The sequence below is a fragment of the Bombus pyrosoma genome, linkage group LG15 (assembly GCF_014825855.1).
Source record: "Bombus pyrosoma isolate SC7728 linkage group LG15, ASM1482585v1, whole genome shotgun sequence".
Lineage (NCBI taxonomy): Eukaryota > Metazoa > Arthropoda > Insecta > Hymenoptera > Apidae > Bombus > Bombus pyrosoma.
Genome location: NC_057784.1, coordinates 7,533,800 through 7,561,557, shown reverse-complemented (window position 1 = coordinate 7,561,557; position 27,758 = coordinate 7,533,800). Strand labels below are relative to the sequence as shown.

Genomic DNA, 27,758 nt, shown 5'->3' with positions numbered 1-27,758 from the left:
AAAAGTGCACACGTTTAATCTCGTTACACCTACGTCAATTTCATCATCTTATGTTGAGTAGCTGATGCGTTTATTTAGGTTTTTGGGTAATAAGATTTGCTGACGTGTCATAACTGAAAGTGGAACAGATGACCGCGATTTTCTGTATGAAACTTAATAAATTTCCACGTAAAACGTATCAAACGCTGGAATCGCTCTGTCAAAATTAACAACGTTTGGACGATGCAAATGTTTTTAACCAAATTTTCAGAGAATCCAAAAGACTCTCACAAAGGGAAGGAAAGTAGAATATAGGAGAAAAATGTTGAAAAATATTACAAAGGAAATTTAAACGTGATTTCAGGAAGAGAACTTTTTAATTCTTCTCATTCATAATAGAATGCTTTCACAAGCTGACACGGTTTATCTTAATTAGATTATAATATTAATGAAATTGTATTCAATAATAAATTTCAGTAACGTTTATTGTATCAATTTGTTATTAATTAATTGGCCTACACTTACTTAGTCACTGCATTGTCATATTTTGTATACTAATAAATTATGAAGCTAATTTGTATACAGAATAAGCAGAATAATGACACTTTCCAGATTCCAACAGTCACGCTTTTATTTATTAAAATTATTTATCATATTGTGGTATTTTCGACAGAATTTGAAATCAAAAAAGACATAAATGTTACTTCCTATGGTATTAATCTTCTTTCGGAGAAGTTGCAGTTTCAGAAAACGATAAGGTTCAGAATGCTAACGGGATAAGAATGTCGCATTAGCGCGAAGCAGATCTGATGTTCGCGAAGCGAAGTAATTAAAACGAGAGAAGTTCCGTTCCAAAATTGCGAGATACAGCAATTAGGAAATTGAAGAACATGGAAATATACAGAACACTGAAAATGTAAATTCGAACACTTTCGCGATCCGTTTCGAACTCGGAAATTAGAGGAAGATCGTTTGAAAAGCTGAGAATCAAAGATCCGAAGGCTGAAGGATTTTGAAACCTGAAGACTCGAAAATTTGAGACTTTGAATGTTTAAACATTAAAGATGTGAAGATCAAAGAGTACAAAAATCGAAAGATATGAATATTTGAATATTGCAAGATTCCGAAATTTAAAAATATAAAGACTTGGGAATTTGAAAATTCAAAAATCCAAAGGTATAAAACTTTGAAAACAGTGAAATCAAAGATAGCAAAAATTGGATCAAAGAAGCAGCCCGCGTGCAAACCAAAGTAAAATCCCTCTATGTGCTATCAAAAGCCTTTGGTCTGTGCATTACATACGCGTGCCTAATGCGCCTATGCGTGTTCTCGCGTTTTATCAGAACATATCGGTACAGTGGCAGCGATGGATCGCATTAGGCTTGGCGTCGGGAGTCGCGGGCGGCGCGCGCGTTTTATAAATCCTAGATGAAACGTTTCCTATCGGCGTTATCTGAATTGGACGGTGACCTGTGCTCAATAGAGGTGTACAGAAAGGCCAGCGCGCAGCGGCGAACGAAACGAGGCTTTGGTTTGGATATCAAACTGGCCAGCGCCTGTTGATATTAGCATTTATTTATATCTCCTGACCTCAAATATGTGTAACGTCCTCTCCCCCTCTACTCGTGACTCGTGACAGGCTTGGCTATACAGACACGCCTCCGTTTTCGAGGTTACGTGTGAGCTGATATCGAGTTCCATCAAATTTTGTCGGTGCCGTAACATCGGTGTCTCTTCGCAGTGATAACGCGGACGTGGTTTGCGCGGAACCATTTGCACGCCATCGCACCGGTAACGTTCGGTCACACTATACTTTCCAGCTTTCCATCAAGGACATCCTTCTTCCCAAAGCGTTCATCATTTTTCCTTGAACTCATCTCTTGTTCTATGAACACATTGGTACACGCTCGATCGACGAAGCTGAATGAAAAGATTTAACACTTACGAGGACAAGATGACTGTAGCTGAGCGTCTGTTCTTTTTTAGATCATACAATATCGACTATCTACGTATTAATACGAATATCAATATCGTAAGATAATTCTGTACACGGTTCCGAGAAAATTTCTAAATATGCACTTGTGAAAGAGTTAAATAATTGGAGTTTCGCCCGTTACGGGCGACTCATCTTCGAGAGGAGTCTGAATTTTTATTCCCTTTCCACAACTTTACTTTCAGCTCATATCCAAAACTGTTATATCCAATTGATGGGGAAACTATCGTGTAGGTTATTTGTAAAAAGAGCCGAAGATGGCCTAAACTATATCTTATAACAGGATACTGCCTCAAGGGTGAAAGACGAAGGGGAGCGACTCGAGAAAATAAGGTCTATTGACGATTCTAGAGAGATTTCATGGAGGTGGGCGATATCTTTTGTTGGGCGAGTTTTATGTCCGATATCTTATAGCGTGGTAGTCGATTGGCAAAATATATTGGTTAGGCTATTGCTGCTGAGATTCACTGGTTATTTGAGAATTTATCGGAGACTCGATTGAGAAAGTACGAGTTGGATCTTGCAATTCAACAACTCACCGACTCGCGCTATCACATCTAATTATAGTTTTTAACCTTCAGTTTTAATTCTACAGATCAGCCTCGGATTTAGATATTACTTATCACGGTACTCCAGAGACCTTACCAATTAACGCTTAACCAAATACATAATAAAGAACTTACGATGTATGTGATTGAAAGAAAATGTACACTAGTTTACGAATTGAAGAAGAATTGGCATAAGAATGGGTTATAAGAGCGAACGAATCCGTACGATTACACAGCGACTTCATAGCGAAGCAACATTATCTCTCGGTAGATGCGCGCCGCCAGAAAAACCGTCTCGTACAATGAAGTATTCAGAGGCGGCTAATGTGGAACAGAAGGAAAGCCACGATCGTGAAACCGGCGAGGATAAGTAGAATAGCAACAGTTATTCCAAAACAGATCAGCAGATAAACCTTCACCAGTCATGTTGGTCACAGCGTGAACCGCGCTGGTGAACGCGCCAGAGAATCGAGTTCCTTTAGTTCAAGCCGAACAATCCTTCGTTCTTGCAACTAAAATTAGCATGATCCACGATATCGGGAATAATGTCGAAATTCTCCATTCGAGATCACTTCAACATTTTGCTCTGGTTACGTTCTCCTCGGAATGTTAGATATCGTGCACGCTTTTCTAATTAATCTTCCGTGAACGATTTTATCTTCTTAATTTTTCTAGTGTTCCAGGCTTTCAAGAAATCTGTATAAATCCTGAGATATTTATCAACGATATTGTGAAATCGTGTTCGAGCCACGTGTTTGTCATCTTTTATTCAAGAAAAATATTCAAGGATTAAATTTCCTTCGAAATCGCTACAATATGGAATAATGAAATTTTTTGAATAATTCTCTAAATTAGCGATGGATGTAACGATAACCGAGAAAAGGAATAAAGATTATTTTCAAAATTTGTTTAGGATGGCCACATAAAGAAGGTAGTAAGTAGGGTCGATAAGAGCACAGGTTGTTGAACAAAAGATCTCCACTGAAGAATATTCTTCGATGTATACAGCTTCCAGCCATTTTAGGCAACAGAAGGAACACGAGCCAAGCGACGTGTCCTTTAGAGCACACTACCGATCCTTCGATCCCTTCCTGCCATAAAGGAAACTTTCCTTTCCGCTTACTTCCATAGCCAGCGGACTAGGGTGCTTTCGAACTTTCTTTGTACCAAACAAATACCATGGAATCGTCTTCGAGGTTCTCCTTCGGATATTCTACTTATACACGTATTTTTAAAACTGCCTGGACTCGTTTCGCCGGGCGGTATATGGCAGCAGGTTTCTAACAGCACGTTCTCGCCGGTATGATTTACTAAATCTGCAGAGCGTTCGTCTCGACGCATACACGTGCAATCTAGCGATCGAGATCGAATCAACGTCTACAGGATTTCAAATCGAAATATTTCAAGCAGAATGTTCGTTTGCGTATAATCGAACATATACAGAGCGTATGTTGCTCTACTAAAACTATATGAGCTTCTCTGACGCTTTTGTTCGTTTATTAATTTCATTATACAAATACACGATAAATGTTCAACTCTATCTACGAACCACAAATGTATCGTTCTATTCCTTCTTAATCGTAAAGAATGATAAAGCAAATACGTATATATTTAATAGTAATCCCAAGTCCACGGATAACGCAATGAATAATTTTATTATCTTCAAATAACGAAAACGTTCGTCGTTTAATGAGTTTAATCGATAGCCCATTATCATATCGGCGGGTATCTTCGATTCCCCGGCGTCGAATTCGCCTCATTTTTCAGCCACTCGATTTAATTAAGGTTATCTGTGGCAGCGCTCGTAAAGCAGCAGAGATAACAGATCGTTTTGCATAAAGATAACTTAATATGTACATACTGAACGTAGCGCGACTTAACCGAAACGAACAAAGAGAGAGAGAGATAGAGAGAGAGAGGAGAGAGAGGGAGGAGGTAACAATCTGTGTCGCCGGCTAATTAAGAGCAATCCTTATCTTTGGTATCGCGCTTGTTTGCTTGGCGTTCGGTGTTCGAAATAGCATTACCGAAATTAAAGTTCCAGCATCTAGAGGATAAATTAACATTTAACATACTCATGTTAATCGAGAAAGAAAGAAAGGAGGCGCAGGATGAAAACTTTGCATTAAGAAGCATCGAAAATTATTTCGCTGGCCTCGCTTTAGAATTGGTTCGAAAGTATATTAATCGATATCATTGTATGACGATTATTAACACCTTCCATCCTGAAATCCTGATTTACTTTAATTCTATTTTAAGCATTCCAGCGACATTTCATATAAGCGTTGGCGCTCTTAAATATTAAAATAAAGTATCAGCCTAAATTGATTAGGAAAAAGAAAAACCGCTGTTTGAACCTACTAAAACTCTTTCTAATCTCTAATATCATTTACCAACCGCAAAGATATGCCTCTCTCTCTCTTTCAGAACCGTTAGCTCTTATGACTAATCGTTACTGAAAGTTGTAGCAGACTAAACGCCCACGTTTCTTTTATATCAACGATCGAGAACCCGACGATTATAATATCGAGTCACGTTTATAGCGTGAACTGTAATTCTAACGCGACAAAACGCGATCTTAAACTGGTTATCAGCCTCAAATTTTATTTCCCTATTGTCGCTTACGTTATCATTAAAACGTAGATTTCTCTTAAAAATTTGACAAATAGAAGGACGGAAGATAACTCGGTATAAAAGAGCGCTCTAAAAGAGATTAAGAGATGTAAATTTAAAAAGCAAACACGCTCACTAATAACATTAAAAAAAGAATCTATCCATGAAACAAACAATCGCGCTAAGAACAGTTCAAACAAAGACAGGACAAATAAATTTATTTTAACAAAAATTTAAGTGAATCTAAAAAACAAACAAACGCTCTGAAAAAATGTTAACAAAAAGCAATAAGCACTGCACAAATACAAGTTTTCTAATCAATGTAAAAACACACAGAAATAAATTTTTGAAAAGGGAATAAGAAGAGATAATCCTGAAAGAAGTAGACGCAAGAAAAAGGCATAAGAAACTAAAGTTTCGCGAACAACAATGAGCATCGTGTCTAAGATCGAGACTAAATAGATGCGTCGGGTGGGGGGATCCTTCGCAATGTGGACATCCTTGGCATAAGCATAGAAAGCTAGAAAGCCTCGGCGGCGGCAAAGACAATGATAACCCAAATAGTAAATGGCGAGCTCGGTGATCCGACTTTGTTCGAGAGAAACCTTCTGCTTCGCGCGAATTCGACGACGAATCCGACGTCGGCAGAGGCAAGCCAGACCCGCATGCTCTGTTTTCGGAGAAAGTGCATTTCCGTTCGTGCGTAGGTATACAAGACACCCGTGTGACTCAATGGAAAAAAGCGAAATGTTTCTCTTGGTCTTCGTCGGCGATCGACGTAAATGTAACAGAAAAGCAGCAAGGGCAACGGGGGGGAGAGAAAGGGAGATAAATCAAAGACGACAGATCTCGACCTCGTTTTCCCTTCCTGAAATTTAGCGGCAGGCCGCTTCCCTTATCGCGATCGTCCTGAATCTCTCGATGATTCGATAGAAAAACTTTTGGAGAAAGCAAGGAACTTTTGAAGATTCATTTCTTTTTCAAGATACAGCAGAATTTTTTATACCTGAATATGCTATTGACACACCGTTGTATTTATCATAACATTTACATACTAATTGATTAGGTTGAAATATGTATATTTCATATCATTTATTATCATTTGGCAATACTTTCGTATGATTACGAAAATTTGCTAATTATTAATAATAAGGACCTACTGTAGGAGAAAGTGAGCAAACTTGCATCGTAAGAAAAATAGTATTTTTATTCCACTGGATACACTGCCAAATATTTCTACTTATATTTCTATAATAATCTATATAATCTATTAATATTCCTATAATATATCATATCGTCATCTAATAATACATCTTTAATTAAGAAACACTCGCTGAAGAAAGAACCAACAAAAATGTTACAAAACTTCTTGAAATACCATGTATTGTTCGACTGCATTGTTTTCACCCTGTTCAACATGAAAGCCAGCGGGCACAATACCACTAAACTCCCAGTCCAATTTCCCTAAACCAACGTGTACAATCGATTGCATAAACCCCACAATCAAATCCAAACTGACTGCACATTATCGACAACCACGTAATTGGAACAACAAGATTGTTCCCATTAATCATCCCCAACTCCCCCTTTCTGTCACAAAAAGCCAACCAAACGTTTGATTCTCCATTCCTCATTCTCGATAGAATATCTTCAATTTCTTCCTAAACAATGGTGGTGTATGTGTATATAAATAATATATATTGTGTCTATTAATTAACGTTAATAGCCCGTGAAAAAAGTTCAAGAATATTCGTTGCATCTTTTCCAATCATACTCTGAAACTAAGAAATCATCCGAATAAGAATAGTATCCGTTGAGAAATTGAACGAGCTATTAATTTGCCTAGCGCAAAATCCGTATAGTTTTTTAATCCCCTTAAAATTATGTTTCCACATGACAATCGCAACTTTTACTGACACGAAGTGTCATGACTGTCGTCATAAAAAGTAAAAGTAGCGCTGTCATGACATTGAACTTCGTGCTGCCTAGTTATTACTAAAGGAAACAATGTATTTAGAGACTGACAAGACAATGTGTTCAAAGGTAAAAAAATTACAAAGCTTGCTAGGTTGTTATAATTTTCTTCTATCACCACTGAAACACTATAATATTCGACAATAAGAAGAAGAAAATTCGTTATCGTTCTTTCCAGCATTCGTCTAAAGATACCGTACGGTTTAACACCATAATTATTTATATATTCCGTAGCCTGTTCGAAGCGTCTTAGCTCGATTTTAACGCTTCGTTCATTCCGCTGCCACAAGGAATTATTAAAATGAGCGGACTGACGAGACTCGTTTACGTTTACACGGCTGCGTGCTGTGTGAATTTAAAAAGGGGGAACAATGCTGTCAAGAACATTTGCCAGCTATCACACGGGACCGCTGTAAACGTGAAAAAGCGACGACGTCGATTTCGAGGACGAAGAATTGTAAAATTATCAGAAAAAAATTTCAGGCTTCCCAACAGTGCATCGGTCGCTACGTGACATATAAATTTCACGAAACTTGAACTTTAATCTTAGAAAGACCAAGAATTATTCACGAAACTAGAAAGAGCTAAAAAAGAGTTAAACTTTGAACAATTTTTGAACGATTAGACCTGTAACATCGATTCTCCGATCTCTCACGAACAAGTACTTACAAACAAGACACTTCTCAATAGCCTGTATATTTTCTGGTTTCACGGTGTCGTCTGAGAAAACGTTTTACGAGGATTGACACAACAGTTTAATGCTGTTGCAAGCCAAAGCCGGCATTTGCCACCTCGTAGAAAGCCGGTTAGACCTTTTTTTGCGACAAGACGCAAGAGCGCTCGTTCCCTTTCTCTCGCGGTCGAGCGAAATGCCGATTGTTGCTTGCCAGGAACCACCGATTTAATAAAAGAATTTCCTTGCTCAATAGGAGACGGTTCTTTGTTGTTGCAGTCGAGGTTACAACGCGGCTACGAGTCGATGACAAGTCGCGAAACCTGCGATTACCACGGGGAAAGTTTCGACGAGGGATGTCGAAACTTCGTAAGAAGAAAATAAGGTGTGGAATTTGAGAAAGATTATTTTAGAAAGCAAAGATAAAAGGAATATCGTCGATGTTTTATAACGATAAAAGTAGATTGAAGTTTGACAAATATTGTGAAATTATTATCGTCGTAGGAAAAAGAATCGATATCATAAAATTGGTACTAGAATCTATCGTTTCGGTCTAAAGCAGTCCAGATTGGAATATGTAATCTACTTTCTCTATTAGTCTACTGAATAGAATCTACGTAATATATTTTCTATTATACGTTAAGTATGTACGTAATTACGTTCTCCATTTACTATTTTTATTTATCATTCAAACATCACGTAGAAGTCATCAAGTCTTCACCAATTTCACTCCCAAACCAATCTACATTACAATTACCTTGCTATATTTTATATACGGTTATTATCTTTTTCTCACTATTTTCATTTCTCATCCAATCATCACGTACAGTCCCAACCATCGCCGATTACACTTTAAAGCCAATTCATCCTTCTCTCTCTCTTATCCGAATTCAACCACTCCTACAGCCAACATCTGTTGCTCTTAGACAACATTCCCATCCGTAATCCTTCGCATGACGACATCTCCCGTCTCGAAAATTGCACATAGTATATAGTATCCAAGTACGAAAGCTGGCCACGCGATCAAGGCTTATAATTCGAAGCCGTGGCCCGTGGCGAAATTCTGAGAAATTCTTGGAAAGGGGCGAGAGAGAGTCTCGACGTGCCACGAGGCTTGCTACGAAACACAAAACATCCACGGTAGCGCTATCAAAGGCGGGGTTCATTGTACACAAAGTGGGTAAAGGTAGGTAACCCATTTTGGGGGTGGTCGGCCATCTCTCTCTCTCTCTCTCTCGCTTCCTATTTCCAGCCATCCCAACACCGTGTTCTCCGTCTCTGTCCGCTGCACTGGTCCGTACGTACCAACACCAGCAACCAACTGGTAGCTTGTGCCGTGTCGTTGAGTATTGAGCGGGGTGAATGCTCTTGCGCAATGCACGTACAGCAACCCCAACCTCGTCGACCTCGAAGCTCCTTCGTCCGGGTCTAGCCTGGCCCTGGTCGCGATTGATTAACCGAATACCGATGATGTTTCATCCTATTAGGATTATTATTCGCAACCATGCACACGGGATTACGTATGCACTCGATGCTGTGAGGACTGGTTCAAGAAAGACTTGTGGAATTGCTAGTGAGTCGTCCAAAGGATGAGATCAGAAGGACGAGAAATAAATGATGTTTTTTATCTTTATAAGAATAGGATATTTGATATGCTAAATGGATGGTATTAACAGACACTGATAAGATAAATAAGATCCTTGAATCAAAGGAATTAATCTTGGAGGATGAGGAGGAATGAAAGATTCAGAGGAAAGTGGTACGAATGAGGCAATTTTTAATTTCTACAACCTGGGATAAAGTGAAACTCTGACGAAGAAATCTGTATTGCTATAAATATTAAAATTTAAGGCTATATGTATACGTACTCTAAACGTTTCGAAAGTTTGGTTTGGGTATTGAATAAAAATTTATTTGATTCTTTCATACGATAGTTATTATAATTTTATAATTATCATGTTTAAAGACAGCTTTTCGCGTTCTCTGAAACATTAATGCTTTTGAATGGCGTTACTTTCAAAACAGAGGTGCGACATGACAATTTCACAAAAAAGTTAACAGTTAATGGATTAAAAGGAAACGACGCAATTTATCTTGTACGCCACCCTCCGGTAGTTTCGAGCTACGAGGGTAGAGCACAATTTGTGAAGTATAACCTACAAGTCGAGATATTTGCGAGAGCATCGATCCAACGCAACAATACTCGTTTCCATAAGAAGCCATAGTGTGATAAGGAACTTATTGGATCCCCTAGGGCTAGCTGGAAGATATCACGGCTCTCCTTTCCAGGTGAAATATCGAACGAGACGCGAGAGTTACCTTATCGAACAAAAACACTTCCGTTTTTCCATCCCCTTTTTACCTCGTCCTCCTACAAAGAGAGAAAGAGAAAAAAGGAAAGGACCGCGGTGTAGAAGCAATTAGTCTGTAACCAAGTTTTACGGCCGCTTTAATGGGCTTCCATATAGAAGGAAGCTGGCAAACGCGGCCCTCTTCCTATCCTTCCGCACGAAGTTAACGTGTTTCGCGAGAGAAAATAAAACAACGAAAAAGGGAAGCTAGATGAACGAAACGTTTCCTCGTTATGGGAATAACTTTTCGACGTTAGCTTCGTTCGAATCGAGTCCGGGGTTACCAGGTCTGCTGGCCAATTAAAAGTTATAAGTATCGCCGATAAATATCGGTGATCGAGCACGGTATACTCGGTCTACTCGAATATACTGCAATTACAAGTTGTTACGTAGTGAGGCATGCATCAGGGGAATGTATGAAATTCCAACTTTTAATGGAATCGAGGTAAAAGAATATCGACCTCTGTCAAATGTACGACACTTTATTTAGGAATTTCATTCGAAGAATAACTGTAGCTAATTTTACGCCAGCAGTAGCGTAAATTCAGTACCTGTTGTAATTGCCTAACCTATATCTGTAATTTATGAATTCGTCATTAATTTGTACGTTTCAGTAACGTACACGTATTATTACTACAAACTGACCAAAGTGCCCTGATTCTAGGTACACAGCATATATGAACGTGGATGGTTTTGGAGGTGGTCTGGGTACGAGCATGTGGCCGATTCTCTCTTGCAGCTGACGCTCGACGAGCCATTTAATGGCTCGTTATGGACGAAGAGAAAAAATGGAACAGTTCGTGAAAAAACGACCACAGCACACGAGATCGTATTTTTCCTCTGTTTTTCTTTTTTATTTTTTCTTTTTGCCAATTAGTTGGTAACACCTAGTCGATATAAAGATTCGATTTTGCATAAAAAAAGGAATAAAATTCCGGGAATTCCAAGGATGCCTGATACGCGCAACCGTTTCAGCTGATTACCGGGCAATCATATTCTTACACAAGCGGCCAGGATCGTGTGTTGCAAAGATCACCTCGTGCACGTGCTCAATTCGTGCGAATTGAATGTCAGTAGCTAAACCGCTTTACCACTTTGTCATGCCAGATGAAAGAATAATCGAGCTTCTCGTAATTAAAGTTGAAAGGTTGTAGGGTTGAAAGGAGCGAGCCTGTGTCGTTCTTAGGATCGATTATAAAAATAACAAGGACGGAGAGAGAGGCTCAAGAAAAAGGGAAATGAGGGAAAAGGCGACGAATGACGAGCCATTTGAAAAGCAAAGCACGATAAGCCGTCGAGTTCCCTCGCTCGAAGGGGTGGAACCCTTCGAATCTTCCTACCTTCCTACCATCGTGCTGGCAAGACAAATCCCAGGCGATTTTTGCTCCGGAAAATTGCATAAGTTTTCCCAGCGTACCCACTTTCTTTCCCCTCTTTTCCTTTTCGTTCTTTCTGCTTTTTATTGTACCGCCGATATAGAAGAGGAGGGACGAAGTTTAATATTCGTTGCAGTCGATGGGAATTCTACGGGTTGAATATAAAATAGAGAGGAAGTTCGATCTGGAATAGAAGACGGTTTGATACGCTGGAATTATGCTGGTAAATTTACTATTATTTCAGTCGTCGATTATTCGACTTGACAATGGGTTATTTCCAAAGGAAAAAAACCACTTACTACTGTCATGTAGGAACTGAGTAAAAATTGATGATTTAGAGTTGGAAATTCATGGAAATTTATGCGAAGATTAGAGCCGTGTATGGATTATAGTGTGTCATTGTAAATACATCAAAAAAACATCAATACATCAACAAAAACGAGAAGTAACATTATCCATCGTTATCTCGACTATTTTTAAAGTATAATGTAATTGAAATAAACACTCGATAGCTTACAAAAAACGCGAAGCTTTTAAGAAAAGTAATTTGCGAATTTATTAATTAAATGAAATAATACACGGACCAACCCATCGACCACAACTCAATGCAATTCATAGCTATAAAAAATATTATAGTTTAAGTCTGAACCTAACGCCTTCTGTGCTTCTCTTATCGATGTTTGATCATTATCGCATTATACTTAAGCGATAATACTTATAGTTAATAAGTAATACTTAAGACTTCTCACACAGATATATGTTCGTACGTACAAATATCCATTTCTGTTTCTATTACAATTTTTCGAATATATATATATTCAGCGAAAAAACGAAAGAAACAAAATACGTAGAACGATGGAGTCGGAGTTAGAAGAGATTACAAAGAACGAACAGACGTTATCGGACGACAGCGGAAATCTAGAAAAGCGACAGTAACCAGAAACGGCTGGTTATCGGATATCGAATAAAAAGCCGAGGAGGTATGTATGTTTGCAAAGAAGCATGATTCATAGCTGTCAATGATCGATATTTCGATACAGATGGTCTATCGGCGTTTCCTTTCAAGTACTGATGCGATTATCGATAACAAGTATACGTGCTATAGTTGCAATTTGCAATTACCGATATATATAGAGAGAGAGAGGGAAAATTCCGCAAACTATTAATGGCGTGACGATCTGCAGCCGTTGTCTGGTATTTAATTGCGACTACAATTGGAATTAAAGCTACTGGAATAGAATTTAGAAAGTAAAATTCGGTGAATGATTCACGAAGATCAGAATACGTGTTAAGGATTCCATGAAATAATTTGAACTATGTTATAAACCATATTAATCTATTATGGTTGGAAATCTACGATGGAAAAGAATTCTAGATACTGAAAATTCGAAGTTTCATACCATGGCACATAGTATCAGCAATATTATAGTCGAATAAATTCTATGTAATTCTCCGTTCTCTGTATGAAATTGGAGGTGAATTCTGTAACTACTCGATTGAGAACGATCCGCATTTGTCAAGCTGACTGAACAGTAGGCGAACCCCATTTTCGAATTAGATTTAAAGAAGAGGGATCTAACAACGACCGAGTAACTCGATTGCTAGAGCAGTCGTCTGGAAAACGAAAGATCTGGATTTAAATCCTGCACACGCGATCGATACGGTCAGCTCCAGTCCTTCCTCAGCGCTTGCTCGCCGGAAGTGGAATTCGTTTCAACCTTCTAGCATTTAATTCCGTTTGTAACGAAAGAGGGTGGTGTTTGTTGACTATTTGAAATGTAAACGATTGCTATTTCAGATTACCGGCTCATGGACGAATACAGCAACGATAGTTCCACTTGAATTTCTCTGTTTACTTATCCTATCTTAATTATGTTTGAGATTATTTATCAAGTTAAGAAGCAGGTAAGAGAATTTCTTAACGCTTAGCGAACTTAACGCGTAAGATAATCAAAGAGAAAATCCGATAGAAACATACATTAAAAATTTGTTAAAATAATAAAATAATAGAATATGAGGATTTTGGAGAGTAAAATATATTTTGATGAATTCTTCTCTTTTATATATTGTTGCGAATAACAGATTATATTCGTGCAAACTATGAACGTTTTTAATCATTCAAGAAATTCCACACAATCCCATACTCTACCTAATACCAGAACCTTCTCGTACGATAATTTACCAATATAATTATAATAATTTAACAAATAACTTGCTAATACTATTTGTAAATTAACGAGTTACGAATTACAGAATACAGATTTTCTTTTTATAATCTCACAATTTTACTTCAAATAAAAGAATCAGTTAACTTGTAATTTTCAAAATTACTTATAACACTTTATCCATTGTATCCATTTGTGTGTAAGACCTGCAACTGTTGATTAGTACTGCCAACACGTAACTCGGAATTTGTGTATCAGAGTTATAGCTGTCGATTGGTGTTCGTAACTCGTGACTCATAAAACTAATAATATTGATTCCATCGTAAAAGAAGGATTTGACCAACTTAATGCAATCGATGACACAACTCGGTATCATTTCGCTATCCCTACAAAATAGCAAAGCCAATCAATTTAAACCTCGACAGATAAATCACGTCTAGACAATTATCAACCTCGTTAACCCTCGACCGATCGCGAACGTTCGAAACGGAGTCAGAGTGCGACAAAACCTGATGGACGTTCCTTGGATATCACTATATGAACGACAGCTGAATCGACCAGGGAGGAGCGTGGTTGCACGCGTGCTACAAATGGGAAAGTCTTGTATGATCGTGACACATTTTTATCGCGCTACGTACACGCAGTGTCGGCGCGTTCACAAGAAAGTCGTAACATTTTGCCGAGCTACGATATGAAGATACGATAGTGGTGGAAGTAAAGTAGCACTCGTGGTGCGTGCAAATGCGTACACACGCCACCAACAACCCTGACATCAGAGGCAAGCACCAGATAATTATCTTACATTATTGCTTATAAGCATCTGTAGTTCGCTCGATTTCGTAATGATATATGAATGTTGCTAAATACCGGTTATGCTATTCGAAGATAATCTTTAAATATAAATTCAAATTGTTTATCTAATTCTTTTCGATCCGAATCTCGATATTACGTTTCTTCCAAATGGAAAATATATTCCTTTTTGCATATAATTAGCCACTAGATCTTAGAAAAATATTTTTATATTATTGACACAAAATTATCTCGAGGCAAGGAACCAAGGGGATGATGCTTTTAAGAACTTCTTCGATATTTGCCTGTCAGAAACTATTACAACGAAGCTACGAGAATAGCGATAACGAAGTTCTATCAGATCTTCTGTCGTACATGCTACGCGTACTGAACTTCAATTCGCAATCGCTACGGATTAAATAAAAATCAATCTATGCCAAGTACCCTGAGGAGTCACGTGAGGATGTAGATATTCAGTTATCAATGTTGAGACGTCAACTGCGATTTACGTTATATGCCGATAGTAGGACAATGAAATATGAGATATGCAGACATTTTACGTAGAAGAAACATCGCAAAACAATCCTAACATATTTTCTTTGTCAGCGGTATACTGGAAAGACTACTCTATACAAAATATACGAAACTCCATTACCTTCGTATCGTGTAATCCACTGCTAACAATAAAACTAGATTCAAGGATCGCAGCAGTGTTCTTCATTCATAAAGGATTATTCTATCGATGGTATGTCAATATTTCATAATTTCAATCCGCCTTTGTGTCTCTCATTTTTCTCCTTTTATTTTTTCTTTTCACAATCTCGTTTCATCGTTCGAGTCCACGTTCTCGTCTCGACGAACGTCCGGTGAAACTGTTTGACGATCAAACATCCTCTCCTCCTTTCAGGGCTTCTTCGTCGCTTGCCCATTGCTTTGGCGACGTTGTCGGATTATGAAACGTCCTGTACACGCCACTTTCACTATCGCGGCCAAGTTTCATAACTGTTATTATCGAGGTCATACGTAGGTTGGAGAGAAGTCGACAGACAGGCAGAGAAAAGGGTCTCCGCCGTTGATTATCGTCATTGAATCTCTATAGACGCCGATTTCCTCCAGCCAGTCGATCGATTTTCTCTAGGAAACCAGCTAGCAGATCCAGCTTACTGGCTGCTGCACGTTTCTCCATCGTCACGTTACTAGAATGCTCTTATATCTTGTCTCTTTGTCCGTTGTAAGCTCGGTACTGTGTAAAAAGTATCGTATTCTGTGCTTTGTATTTGTCAATACATTTTACTACGAAGTATTCGCGTTAATTACCGGCGTTTTGTTAATATGATTCGTAAGTGTTACCGATAGATTTGTAGAGAGAATAGAAAGTTTCCTTCATACGCAATACGAGAATGGTTTAGATTTTTTCTGGGGCCAAACTAGAGTTTAGTTCAGATAGGAGAGATAGATATTCTATCACGTTGACGATGGATTACGTTGTCCTAACTCGAAATCGAACGAATTCTTCTCGATGTCTAGAGCAACAGAAGAGTTGGGTTTGATTTGGCTCCTAGATTAGAAGTCAGATTACTTTAGAATGAAAAATATTCCGCCGTATGAATAAAGGATCGTTTCGTTGGAATTCGAAATCTGTCGGTTATCGAACGAAGAAAAACATTAAGTTTAGAATATGTTAAATTCTTGAATCAATGTCCGTTAGATAGAGAAATTTCCTCTGTCTCTGACATAAATATCCTCGCGAAATACCTGGTCGCGTGGATAAAGGATTATTTCATTCCAATAAAAATAGGGGCAATTCTTTTTCGATTTTTGGAATAGCAAAAGGGCTACCGAGTTTCGTTATCGCAATGACGAATCTCCGGGGAAAGTTAATCGCATGGATGCCATTTAATTTGGTGGCCACGCTGAAAAGTACCGTCGTCGAGTTCCCGTCCGTCGAAACAATATTCTCGTTGACTCGTTTCAAGCCAAGAGGAAAGCCTGTACTATTCCCCTTGCGACCCTGCAGGGAAACGCGGCCCGTTTCGAATTAACGTTCCTCACCCGCGGAAGAGAAGTCGTTCTTGTTTCACGAAACGCAAACTGAACGCAAAACGGAAAGGAACGGAAAGGCGAGAGGCAATGTGTGCGCCACGCACAAAACGACAATTTCGTGGAACGATGAAAGAGAACGGGTTGTACAAAGAGGAGGACACACGGAGAGGACGGGCCAACGGAAAGTGCACGAACAGGAGAGCACGCGCAACAGAGGAAGAGGGGATCGGGGTGAAAACAGAACCACCGAATACGAGTACGCACGCTTTTTCGAGGGTGGCTCCCTGAAAGCTGGCTATATACTCGGTGTCTCGTTATTTTCTCCACAAATTCGTCTCCATGGAAATGTACGTTACGAGAAAGGAAGAAAGTGAAACAGAAGTTTCGAGCGGAACTCGGTCTGTCTTGATATATATGTTTTATTACGAACGATAAATCTCATTTTAGCGCGCTAGATTTTGAATACCTTTATTATATTTCCTGATCGTAGAAGGCGATATTAATATTTGGACAATAGCGTATGGATAAAAATAATCCTGAAATAATTCGAATCATTAAGAATTGTCCTAATATGGATCCAGAGTTTCATATATAATCAATATCGATATTAATCGATGTCTAAAAATACAAACTTTATGTCTAGAAAACTTGCCAAATCTAACTTAACGCCTTAGTCTCTCCAATTGAAACTTTAGCTAAAACTCTAATCCAATCCCAACTTAAATCTTAATAATAGAATAACGAAACGATACTAACATATATCTTCTCATCTAGAAAAAGAATTGGAATTTTTAAAGTTACCCTGTGTACCAAAGAAGAGTTGTTTGAATCTATTTCTCTTTATAATGAGTTCTCTGCCACCACCTCATGAAACCTGATGCATCCCCTCTACTAATATATACAATAATATTCGTATCAGAGCCTTGTATCTCGTTACATACGACGAATAACTGCATGGGAACATTCTAATGAGACACCCTGTATGATACGTGAGCGTGTGCATGTATGCAAAACGTGCACAGAGGGAGAAATCCGCAGGAATCGCTGGGTAAAGACGACGGGTCTGGCAAAGTTGCGCGTTCACCCTCGAGCACCCAGTCATCTCCCGTCTCGGGGATATTTAATATGCCGTGGCGGGGTTACAGTTTCCATCGAACAACCGGGAACCGGATAAATGCGCGAAGCCAACGCTGGCAAACCTTTCTGCAGACCGAAGCGTCGCTCTATCGATTCAACCGGTTTTATCAGCAACCTGAATACAAGATCGACCGACCGCCTGCTTGATTACCGGAAGAGGTACGAGCAACGTGGACGTGGCAGCTTGTTTTTTGTCAAACGTTCCGTTGTATAACGATATTCTACAATCGTGGAAGAATTTGCCAGGTGGAACGACCATTGGTTGAAAGAGCCTAGTTTGGGATTCTACGAGAATCGAATGGATCGGAGAAGACTAATTTGAAGAAGATGGAACATAGAAAAGCTAAGCGAAGGTTTGAGGTGGTCGAAACGTGTTTAGGGATTTCGTCCGCTTCTTTTGGATTATTAGTTTAGGAGCGGACAGTTTAAGGGTGGACAGCTTGAAGGGTTCGTTTCTTGTTGGATCAATACCGAAGAATTACATTTGAAGTTGCTTGATTTATTTGTGGAGAATTTTACTCACTTCTTTTGAATTTTGGATACTTGTTTTTTTTTTAATATAATCAAATAACGATAAAATCAGAAAATCAACAGAAATGGAATAATAATGTTCAATTACTAATTCTATGATACACGTGAAATTGGAATCACGCACTCTGTGAAAGTATGAAAATGAAATATAAACCGCACAATTGAATGGAACGTACCAAGTGACTAGCAGGAAACTTTTATTTTCCTGTCTTTTTATCTCATTTTACCCATTTTGCTTCTGACCACCGTTTTTATTATTACGTTGCATTTGTTTTGCGATTTCATTTACAACTGCGCCGCATTATCCGCCGCACAAGATCTTTTAACTCGTTACACAAGTAACTAAACAAAACGGGAAGGCAAGCAACTTTTATAGAAATAAAAAAAGGCAAGTTTTCGCGGTTGTTTCCTATCTCGTTAAATGCTGCTTTTACATGGAAAACGCTCGAGCTTTTAGCAAACGTCAGGAACGGTTTTTAACGCTGTACATTATGCAGGATAATTCATCAAAAGTAGAACACTTAATCATTATTTTTAGCCATTATGAAATAATACTTGAACCAGAAACTAAAGAATTTCATAATTCTGACAATTTTAACTAGATTTACTAGATTACAAAATAATTAAATAATGAAAATTTTCACGACGAAAGCTAAAGTTTAACGCTATATATCCTCTATCATACTTATTAGATTACTAAATAAAGTTCATTTCTGTCGTTTATCTATTCTGTCTTTCTCTAATTATATCCATAAAAATTGTATACACCTTTCATCATACGAAAACTAAATTGAAAATTGTGAAGACATGCTAAGTCTGGTCAAACGAGAAAAGAGGTGATATTGTAACAATGGAACATTATTAAACGTAGTCATGTGCTCGCGAGCACGCATAATGACGAGGACGCATGTGGAAGAAATCATATGTAGTCGAGATAAAAGAGTTCCATGAGTCATACACGTAGAATCTTGACTTGATGATCGTAAGTGATCCTTGACGCTTAACGGCTCCACGACCTCGATTTTGGTTAAAACAAGCGGAAATTGGTTAAGCGTCCGCGCGCACCGCTTTTGTGCCATTGTGTGCGTCAGCGAATCATCGACAATAGTGTTCGCAATTCGAAATTACCATATTGCCAATGCACTCTCTCGGGTTAATTCGCGTTCACGTAAAATCTCGTTTGATAACGTTATGAAAAAATTGGTAACTGTTTTATCGACTGGACTGAAAACACTATCATTGAAAACGAAGATTTTGAATCTCGTGGCAGAATTGTAAATCACGGACGAATAAAGTTGAAATGAAAAACGTGAGAAATAAACGTTGAAGCGTTTACGGCTTTAAATACGTCGTGTTTATACACTGTGTTTATACGTTGTGTCATTCACCGTGACAAATGTCGTTTAACGTTCATCGTACGCGAAATAAGTTAGTACGAAAGTAAAAGTTAATGGCCGTCGAAGAAATGGGCAGACCACTCGGAGAAATTGGTTTGTCTTGAGAAAAGTGAAATTCACATGAGCGTCGCTACGTGATATTAGGTATTAGATTTCTCATTTTAAATTTAATTCTGATCTCACATTTAATGTAACGCAATTGTGGTGAATGATTAAATTAAATACTAGATAATTGCAGTTGTATTGAGTCACGCAATAATAATCTATGACAATCGTTCGAATTTACAATTTTCGAAAATAACATAAGTTATAATTGCTGGATAAATAATGTGAGAATACCATATTTCCTAAAAACGTTATTGGACATTCAAAAAATATTACATAATTTCAATAATTGGAATCCCACCATTATTTGACAATGATGGATAGTCCTTACTCTCTGTTAACCTCACAATATTTTAAATGGTATTTTAATTTGATTTCGATAGTATATTAGAAAAAATAAAAGCATATGATTTTCATTTGCAGTTAAATACTATGCAACAGATTTTTATTTTGTTTCAAATTCATAAATAATTTTTTAAGCGTCACTTTGTACTTACGTTATAACATTTTGATATCTCTGAAAATCTTAAACAATAAAATTTTCTCTTTTCTATGCCTCTGCTTCAAGTGTAAGATTTCAAGAGATACTAACAACACTTTTACTCACTGAACAAATAAATTAGTTTAAAATAATTCTAAAAACAATACTAAACACAGCTATAAAAGATCGTTTGAAATGACAGGAAACTACAAACGATCCCTAGTGGTAGAAATCATAAAATTTAAAGCATAATCAAAGACCAACCCGTCGATAAAGATGGTTGCTGTACTTCATTCATCACATTAAAATAAGATAATTTTATTATGTCTTTTTAGTTTCAAAAATGTAATTTAAAGAAAGGAATTATTTTCCATTGAAAAAGTATAATGATAAACTAGAAATATTTTTAAAAAATACATTTTAAACAGTATTTTTCTATTAAAATACTTCTTAAATCAGAACTAAAGCATAATACATACATTATTAAATGTGTATGTATATATATATTAATGATGCACATATGAAATGCAAATATATGTACATTAATGAAAAATTATTTAAAAATTTTTTTAAGAACACGACCATATTTTAGTCTTTCGTGTTCTTTCTTCACATAACATACAATTCATAATACATTATATAATAAATTAATCAGTTGTCTTTTTAATTTAATAATCTGTATTTTATATGACATTGATAATCATATGTATTATTTAAAACAACATTTTTAAAATTTAAATATATTGAATAAAACTATAAATCATTTTTATTACTTTTCCTTTCAATGCTTTTGTAGTTTATACATTATGCTATAACATACATTTGGCTGTTAAATAATAATTATGTTGTCCTGTAATTAATTATATTATTTATTCATAATCCATTCTCCATCTAAATAATTTAACAACCACATTATTCCTTAATATCATTTCTAATTACTGCAATCAATTATTGCAATTAATATGCAATTAAAACTTATGTTGACAATTTACAAACTCAAATGCCAACATTTTAATTGAATAAAATCAATATGTATTAGAGAAAAACACACGGTATAATATCATATGGTATATCAATGTCAATCTTAAGATAAATTATCATAAAATTAAATTCATATTAAATAACTCACCGAAGCACTTGTACCAATGTAATTACTTCAGTGCCACAGCAAATGTGTTTATAGGTTACCTACAACAATGAAAAATACTTATGTAAGAATTAGAAGATTACAATTTTTACTATATGCATTTTATTTAAAATGTATATTCTTGTATCATTAATCGAATAAAAAGGTAGTAAACACATTCAAATATAAATGAAAAAGAAAGAAAGAAAAATCAAATATTGTTTTAATTTATTTTTAACGTTGTTCGTTTATTTCTTGTTTTAATTTCTTTTTAATTTTAAAATTCAAAGCAAGCAACACTAATAATATACATCATAAATAAAAATACAAATATGTGAGGCAATATAAACTTTGTTTCCTTTTGTAATATAGATATAACTAGGGACGTGCTATAAAATATTTGACATGCGTTCAATACGGTGATAACAAAAAAAAAAAGACAAAAATTTGTTACACCTTTATGACAGAAAGGATCAAACATTTTTTGCAGTTGCTCCTTGCTAAGAATAGAAGGTTATATTATGCAAAAGGTTGATTGACAATATGAAATTTCATCAGTTAAATTATCAAAACTATACGTAGAAAGTTTGATTCTAGTCGGTAAGAGTGACTACTCGGTCATTGTATACTTGCCAAAGTCAAGGTCGTCCAACTTGCCATTGTAAGGTCAAGTCGTCATGTTTACAATGTCAAATCGGAACTGTAATTCACGCAACGTTGCACACACGCACATGCCCACACACTAACATTTTCAGCGAAATTATGACATTGTTTGTAGCTAAAAAAAGGTAAAGCATCCCAGCAGGACTGAATAACCTCGTTTAAAAGTTCTACGGCAAAAAGTTAGGTTAGATCAAAACCGAGTCGAATAACAAGCCGGTAACTGTATACTGTATCATACGATTATTGTACTTTCTATAGTGTTGTATTATTTTACATGACATTAACGACTTTTTTCAAATTTTATTCGTCACTAAATCACGAGAAATAACAGTTGCTAACAATGTAATTACCTATCAAATTGTGGACCACATACATGCGTTAATAACCCATTTAACCTTTCGCTAGCGCGTAATTCCGCCTACTATCTAACCTAACATATTTGACATCTTATAGCTGTTAGCTGTTACTGTATTTTACACACTACCCGGCTTATCGTGTCATAATCATACGTAAAAAATAATACACGAATTGCACGATACTACTACCACTGGCGCTTCGCGTCATTGAATAGTACCAACGTGGTACCAACACCGAATGCTACCAACATGATATTGCAAATATATCTTAATCCTTAACTATGTTTTAATTTGTATAAACCTATACGTATACATATCCTAATTAATTTCTTATAACCTAATAATTATATGACATATAGAAATGTATATGTATTAATATATTACACATTAAATATAACAATTAGATTTAGATATCTGTAAAACTTTTTTTTAAAGGACATGACATAACAATTATGTGGTCCATTATATTTTTTAAAGTGTGTTTTATTGTTTTTTCTTTTTTTTTTAGAAAAATATATTTTTTAATAAATTTGGTATATAAAAAGAATATCAAAAAGTATAAATACTTATACTTTACCATATTTTATATGCTACAGGTAGTTAAAAATATCATGTATCGTATTCTTCTAGAAACTGCTTTAGAAGTCCAGAACTTAATGGAATGATAAGATGTTCAATACTATCAATGTTGCGCTTTATTTTAACTAACTTGTGATCTATAAACTCAGTTAATTGTGCTCTTAATGCTAAATCTGAGCTTACAAGAAATCCTTCACGGGCAGCTCGATAAAGATCTTTAAATGCCATTCCTATTAATAGAAATTTATAAATAAATTATTATGTTTGAAACTATATTAATTCTATATGTAATATTTTTCTTATAAATTTGAAATTACCAGTAAAATTAACATTATTACTGTTGCTTAGCTGATTCTTTACAAGCAATAGATAGATTGACTTAGCATTTGAAGTTAGAGAAAGGAAAACATTATGAAGAGATGATAAAGCAAGAGCACCACTTTGCTTAACCAAAAGCGAACTTTCATAAGATGTTTCTTCTTGATAAGATAGAAATGTTGTTGTGTCCCACCAAAAAAACTTGAATTTGGAGTGTTTTGTATGGTCCCATACTATAAATGTACAATCATATAAGAATTACTGAAAATGTAATGAATTAAAAATATAATACGAAACTGATCATACATAGCGGGGCATTAATGTGATCAACTGATGCTAAAACACAAATATTTGGTATATTTGCAAGACAAGATAGTAAATCTTGAGCTTTATTTGAACGTAGCATCATACCATCTATATTATGTATTAACAAATACAATCTGTCTTTTGGATTTTTCCTTAAAGTTTTTTCAATAAGATCAATGCATTCAGTTGTATTGCTAGGACAACTTAACTCCAATAAGTCAATAATTATACCATCAAGTATCTAAAAAATATTGCACTATTTTTAATCATCATATTACTTGAATATTTATATCTCAACTCTATTTATATCACTTACATCTTTCATAGTTAAACTAGGAAAGAATCCATTTACTACTAGTGATGGATGATAAGATATACTTTTATAAAAATCATTGATTAAACATCTTTTTGAACCTAAGCCGTAAAGCAATACAGTATAGCCTTGCCTAAAATACAATAAAACAATATGTATTACTAAATCTTTTTAAAAGCTTATAGGTTCCAATATTTTGTTCTTAACTTACTCCATAATAAAATACCACATAGGAAACAGCGTAGAGTAGTTATTAGTTACTGAATAAATATTCTTTTTATGTTGTAAAGATACATGACTTTGATTTGCTAACAATTTTTCCAATTTTTCTTTTGTTAAACGAGAATTACGTAGATGTTCTAACGTCCGATCGGATGTAACTACCTTTTCTGATTGTGTTGCAAAGTATTCATCAGTTTGCATATGCTTTAAAAATATGAGACATAACAGTAATAATGTACTGTATAATTCATATATCCATATTTTAGTGAAATTTATCATATTCTACTTACAAAATCTTTATGAATAATTGAAGGTTTATTTTTTCTAGTTACTCTTTTTGGTGTATTCAATAAATGTGACTGTGATATAAATTTTTGCTTTTGGTTCCTTGTTTTCATCTGATCTTTTTCATCATTACTAGATACTACATCCTCACTATCGGTTGTTTCTTCAGTATCTTCAAATGGATGATAATCACTAGATTCAGATATACTCTCACTTTCACTTGATGTTAATCCAGATTCATATTTTCTTTGAATAACAGGAACTGAATATTTAAAAACAGAAATTAGTACTCTTATATTATTGCTAAAAAATATATAATACATGAAGAATGTTATATTATTTTAGAAGCTATACTTTTTGAAATTTTCTGGTCTTTCTTTGATGTTTTTGGTTGTTCTTTATTACAAACATTTATCTTTTCAAGAACAACTTTAGCTATGGGTAATGGAACATCATTAATAGGTGTACGACATAAATGTGCCTTCTTTGTCATAGCATCTTTTCTACTAGGTGTTTGGAATTTATATAATGCCTGTCCGCTTACATCATCACTTGAAAATAATTCTAAATAAATAATACATTTTTTAAATTTTGAAAGAACGAAAAAATTAATACTAAATTCATCATTGAAAATTTACCAACTGGCTTTTGTACATTCTCTTCTACATCTCTGAGTTCATTTTCTACTGCATTTACTGGATTATCATCCAAATTTTCATCTGAATTGGATGACATATACCTTTTAGGTTTTCTTACTAGAATAAAAATAAGTTATTCAATAATAGATTGTAAATAAACATACCTACAAAAATTAAAATTACAGCGTATCGTCAGCAATCTATAGACTACCTTTTAGTCGTGAAGATCGTCGTAAATTTTCGGTAGACATTTCGTATATGATGTAATTATTTTAAGACTAAATGTACCACAAAATTAACAACACTTGAAAAATACTGCAACTGACGTCTGATGTCTAAAAAATAAGCGCTTTGAATCAAAATTAATCAGTGATATTAGGAAACCTAGAGTAACCACGTTTTTGTTTATCTCAAAATATCGTCTATTACACCACCGTATGGCAAATACTTTAATTAAATAGACAATATTTTAATAGTAATACAATTTAGTTATTATTGTGGCAAATTTATTTATATATTGAAATATTCATTATATAATTTATTGTAGATATTACATATCGTTTGAAAGGAAAGATTTTCTTTTCTTCTCTAAAAAAAATATAACAAACAATTAATTTCTCTTTTTGAGCCAGCTAAATTTAATTGTTGCGCGATTTTGTTATTCTCATACTTGTTTATCTCGGATAGAAAAGTATGAACATTTCCATAGAACCGTATAATGAAAAATAGACTCTTGTAGTGTGGTACCGCAACAAATACACCTCGTTTGTGACGAAACTAAATAGGTTCTTGTATATGCTAGCGTGGAACCAAACAGGACAGATCCCTAACTCTATAGGTTCTTGTATATGCTAATATGGAACACCTTCAACACGTGACCGCATGGTGCAGCATCTGTACTGTGGAACAACTGGAAAAATCGTCATGATATAAGTATAAAGATCTAATAGTAGATTCCAATTCCAAAGTATGAATTAGTTGGTTTTGTTTTCAAATTTATTGTGATGTTACTATTGTATATAAAACCTAGTATTGGAAGACGTATATACCAATAAAACGTGTACATTTGATTATTTTGAACATTATATATATTTATGTGACAATTTAATGTTTCATCTCATTTATATAGTGTATTAAACAATAGACTTTTTAGATATAGCGAAGTATGTCAAAATTGTGCAAATTGTATTTTCTACATAAATGTTAATAACTTAATGAATTTTGTTTGAAGAATTTGGAAACTATAAGAATTTTATAAATCTAAGATATAATTTTATGGTTTTATCGAATATGAGTGATTTGGATGTGGATGATTCTTTAACTAAGTTAAATACTCAATTAAATAAAAGCATGGTCCTAATGGATGCCACAGAAACTGAAATACCTCAGTCAAAAAGTAATAAATCTATAACGATCAATCCAAACATTCAACCTGCCAGTCCGCATGTTAATTCACCTATAGTTAAGAAAAGCATTTTGAAAAAAGCTGAGAAAAAAAATGTGATAGAAGTGGAGCAACATATAGAAAATAATGAAGAAACAAGAAGTGAAATAAGTGGCAACAGAGCATCAATGAATGTAACATCTACTACAAGACCACGTACTGTAAATAAAATTTAATTTATATATATTCTGTACCAGAAATCTTTGCATAAAATTATTTTATCAATTTTATTTTAGATCAGTGATTTAGTACAACAAGAAGACTTAATTATGGAAACTACAGATACTACATTGAGTTTAGATGATCTATCTGATAGCGAAGACATATGGATCATGGATATTCCTGGAACAGTAAGTTAAATATATTTAAATAAAAAGATAATATATTAATATTATAAATATCGTGCAATTTGCAGATAGATCCAAATGAACTTAAAGGTCAGATGTTAATATTTGGAGAAAAATCTAAATTTAAAATTAAAGAGGAAAAATACTGTGCAGTACATCATGAAGTTAAATGTAATGTTACATGTGTACTTCATACTGGTAAAGTAAAATCACAATATAAAACTGGTAATATATTTTTTATCTATTTCAAGATGTGATCAGTGGCTTCTTCTAACATTTTGTATTTTTTCATGTAGTCAATATGAAGCCAGTAGGTACAATTACTATCAGACGAAAACTTTCAAGTATTTCAAAAACTAAACCAATGCAAATAGAAAACTGCAGTGTACCATTCCCAAAAAATTTGAGAACTCGGCATCCATTATTTGGTGTCAATTACAAAGGTAATGTTGAAAAAGAGTAATAAAGTAATTGATCTAAAGGCAAAGGATGATAATAGGAAAAAACAATATTATATATAATACATTGCTTTAAGATTGTATATCAGGAAATTGTGTACTACATTAACTATAAAAATTTATTTGCACCCTCATTTGTTTATAAGAAATTAAATCAACAGATAAAAATACATAGAGATAATTTTAACTGAAAAATGCAAACTGTAAAATTAGTTGCTTTATAATAAAACGCAACGTTTAATTTTAGATTATTATGGAAAATTGACAAAATGTTATTGTATCCCATATCAACGACAAATGTAATATGAATGAATGAGTTTTACATTTAATTAATTGAAATAACTTTGAAAGAATAGAATTCGTTCGATGAGAATGTACCTTATTTTACCCGATACTAGGAACATTTGTCTTCATGCGTTGGTGCCATTGTCATATCAGTCACTAATCATTTCCGAGTGCGCGGTAAATATAAAATAGAAGAAACTGTGAGCATCAAAATTTCCAATAGAACTTGAAACATTATAAAAAACATTCGTTAAGTGCCCATT

The 27,758-nt window shown here is 35.1% G+C and overlaps 2 protein-coding genes across 12 annotated transcripts in view; one reads left to right on the top strand and one right to left on the bottom strand.

Annotated features, from left to right (window-relative positions):
* Nucleotides 1–25,766, bottom strand: part of LOC122575844 (origin recognition complex subunit 2) — a 112,868-nt gene extending 87,102 nt beyond the window's left edge. For 5 of the 11 annotated variants that reach the window (XR_006319553.1, XR_006319552.1, XR_006319557.1 and 2 more), the window contains exons 1-10: nt 25,173–25,679; nt 24,962–25,078; nt 24,678–24,887; nt 24,329–24,585; nt 24,028–24,242; nt 23,820–23,949; nt 23,504–23,744; nt 23,197–23,430; nt 22,878–23,109; nt 21,285–21,343 (exon numbers count right to left, since the gene is read on the bottom strand). Coding sequence is in view for 1 of the 11 variants with exons in the window: in XM_043745322.1 (XP_043601257.1) it covers nt 22,910–23,109; nt 23,197–23,430; nt 23,504–23,744; nt 23,820–23,949; nt 24,028–24,242; nt 24,329–24,585; nt 24,678–24,887; nt 24,962–25,078; nt 25,173–25,212 (1,644 nt within the window). In the remaining 10 variants the exon portion in view is untranslated. Of the gene's footprint in view, nt 1–21,284; nt 21,344–21,916; nt 22,112–22,877; nt 23,110–23,196; nt 23,431–23,503; nt 23,745–23,819; nt 23,950–24,027; nt 24,243–24,328; nt 24,586–24,677; nt 24,888–24,961; nt 25,079–25,172 lie in introns of those variants that run through there. The other 6 variants (XR_006319554.1, XR_006319559.1, XR_006319555.1 and 3 more) reach the window with 6 other exon arrangements.
* An 87-nt stretch (nt 25,767–25,853) lies between these two features.
* On the top strand, nt 25,854–27,456 carry LOC122575849. Its single transcript, XM_043745327.1, has 4 exons — nt 25,854–26,566; nt 26,642–26,755; nt 26,821–26,977; nt 27,049–27,456. The coding sequence occupies exons 1-4, from the start codon at nt 26,237–26,239 to the stop codon at nt 27,213–27,215; spliced, it is 768 nt and encodes a 255-aa protein (XP_043601262.1). The 5' UTR covers nt 25,854–26,236; the 3' UTR covers nt 27,216–27,456.
* The last annotated feature ends 302 nt before the right edge of the window (nt 27,457–27,758 follow it).

What these genes read in the sequence shown, in the direction of transcription:
- LOC122575849 (XM_043745327.1), top strand. Translation starts at nt 26,237, where the DNA reads ATGGTTTTATCGAATATGAGTGATTTGGATGTGGATGATTCTTTAACT. An exon ending in CTACTACAAGACCACGTACT is followed by an intron (nt 26,567 to 26,641) that starts GTAAATAAAATT and finishes ATTTTATTTTAG; the next exon opens with ATCAGTGATTTAGTACAACA. An exon ending in AAAATCACAATATAAAACTG is followed by an intron (nt 26,978 to 27,048) that starts GTAATATATTTT and finishes TTTTTCATGTAG; the next exon opens with TCAATATGAAGCCAGTAGGT.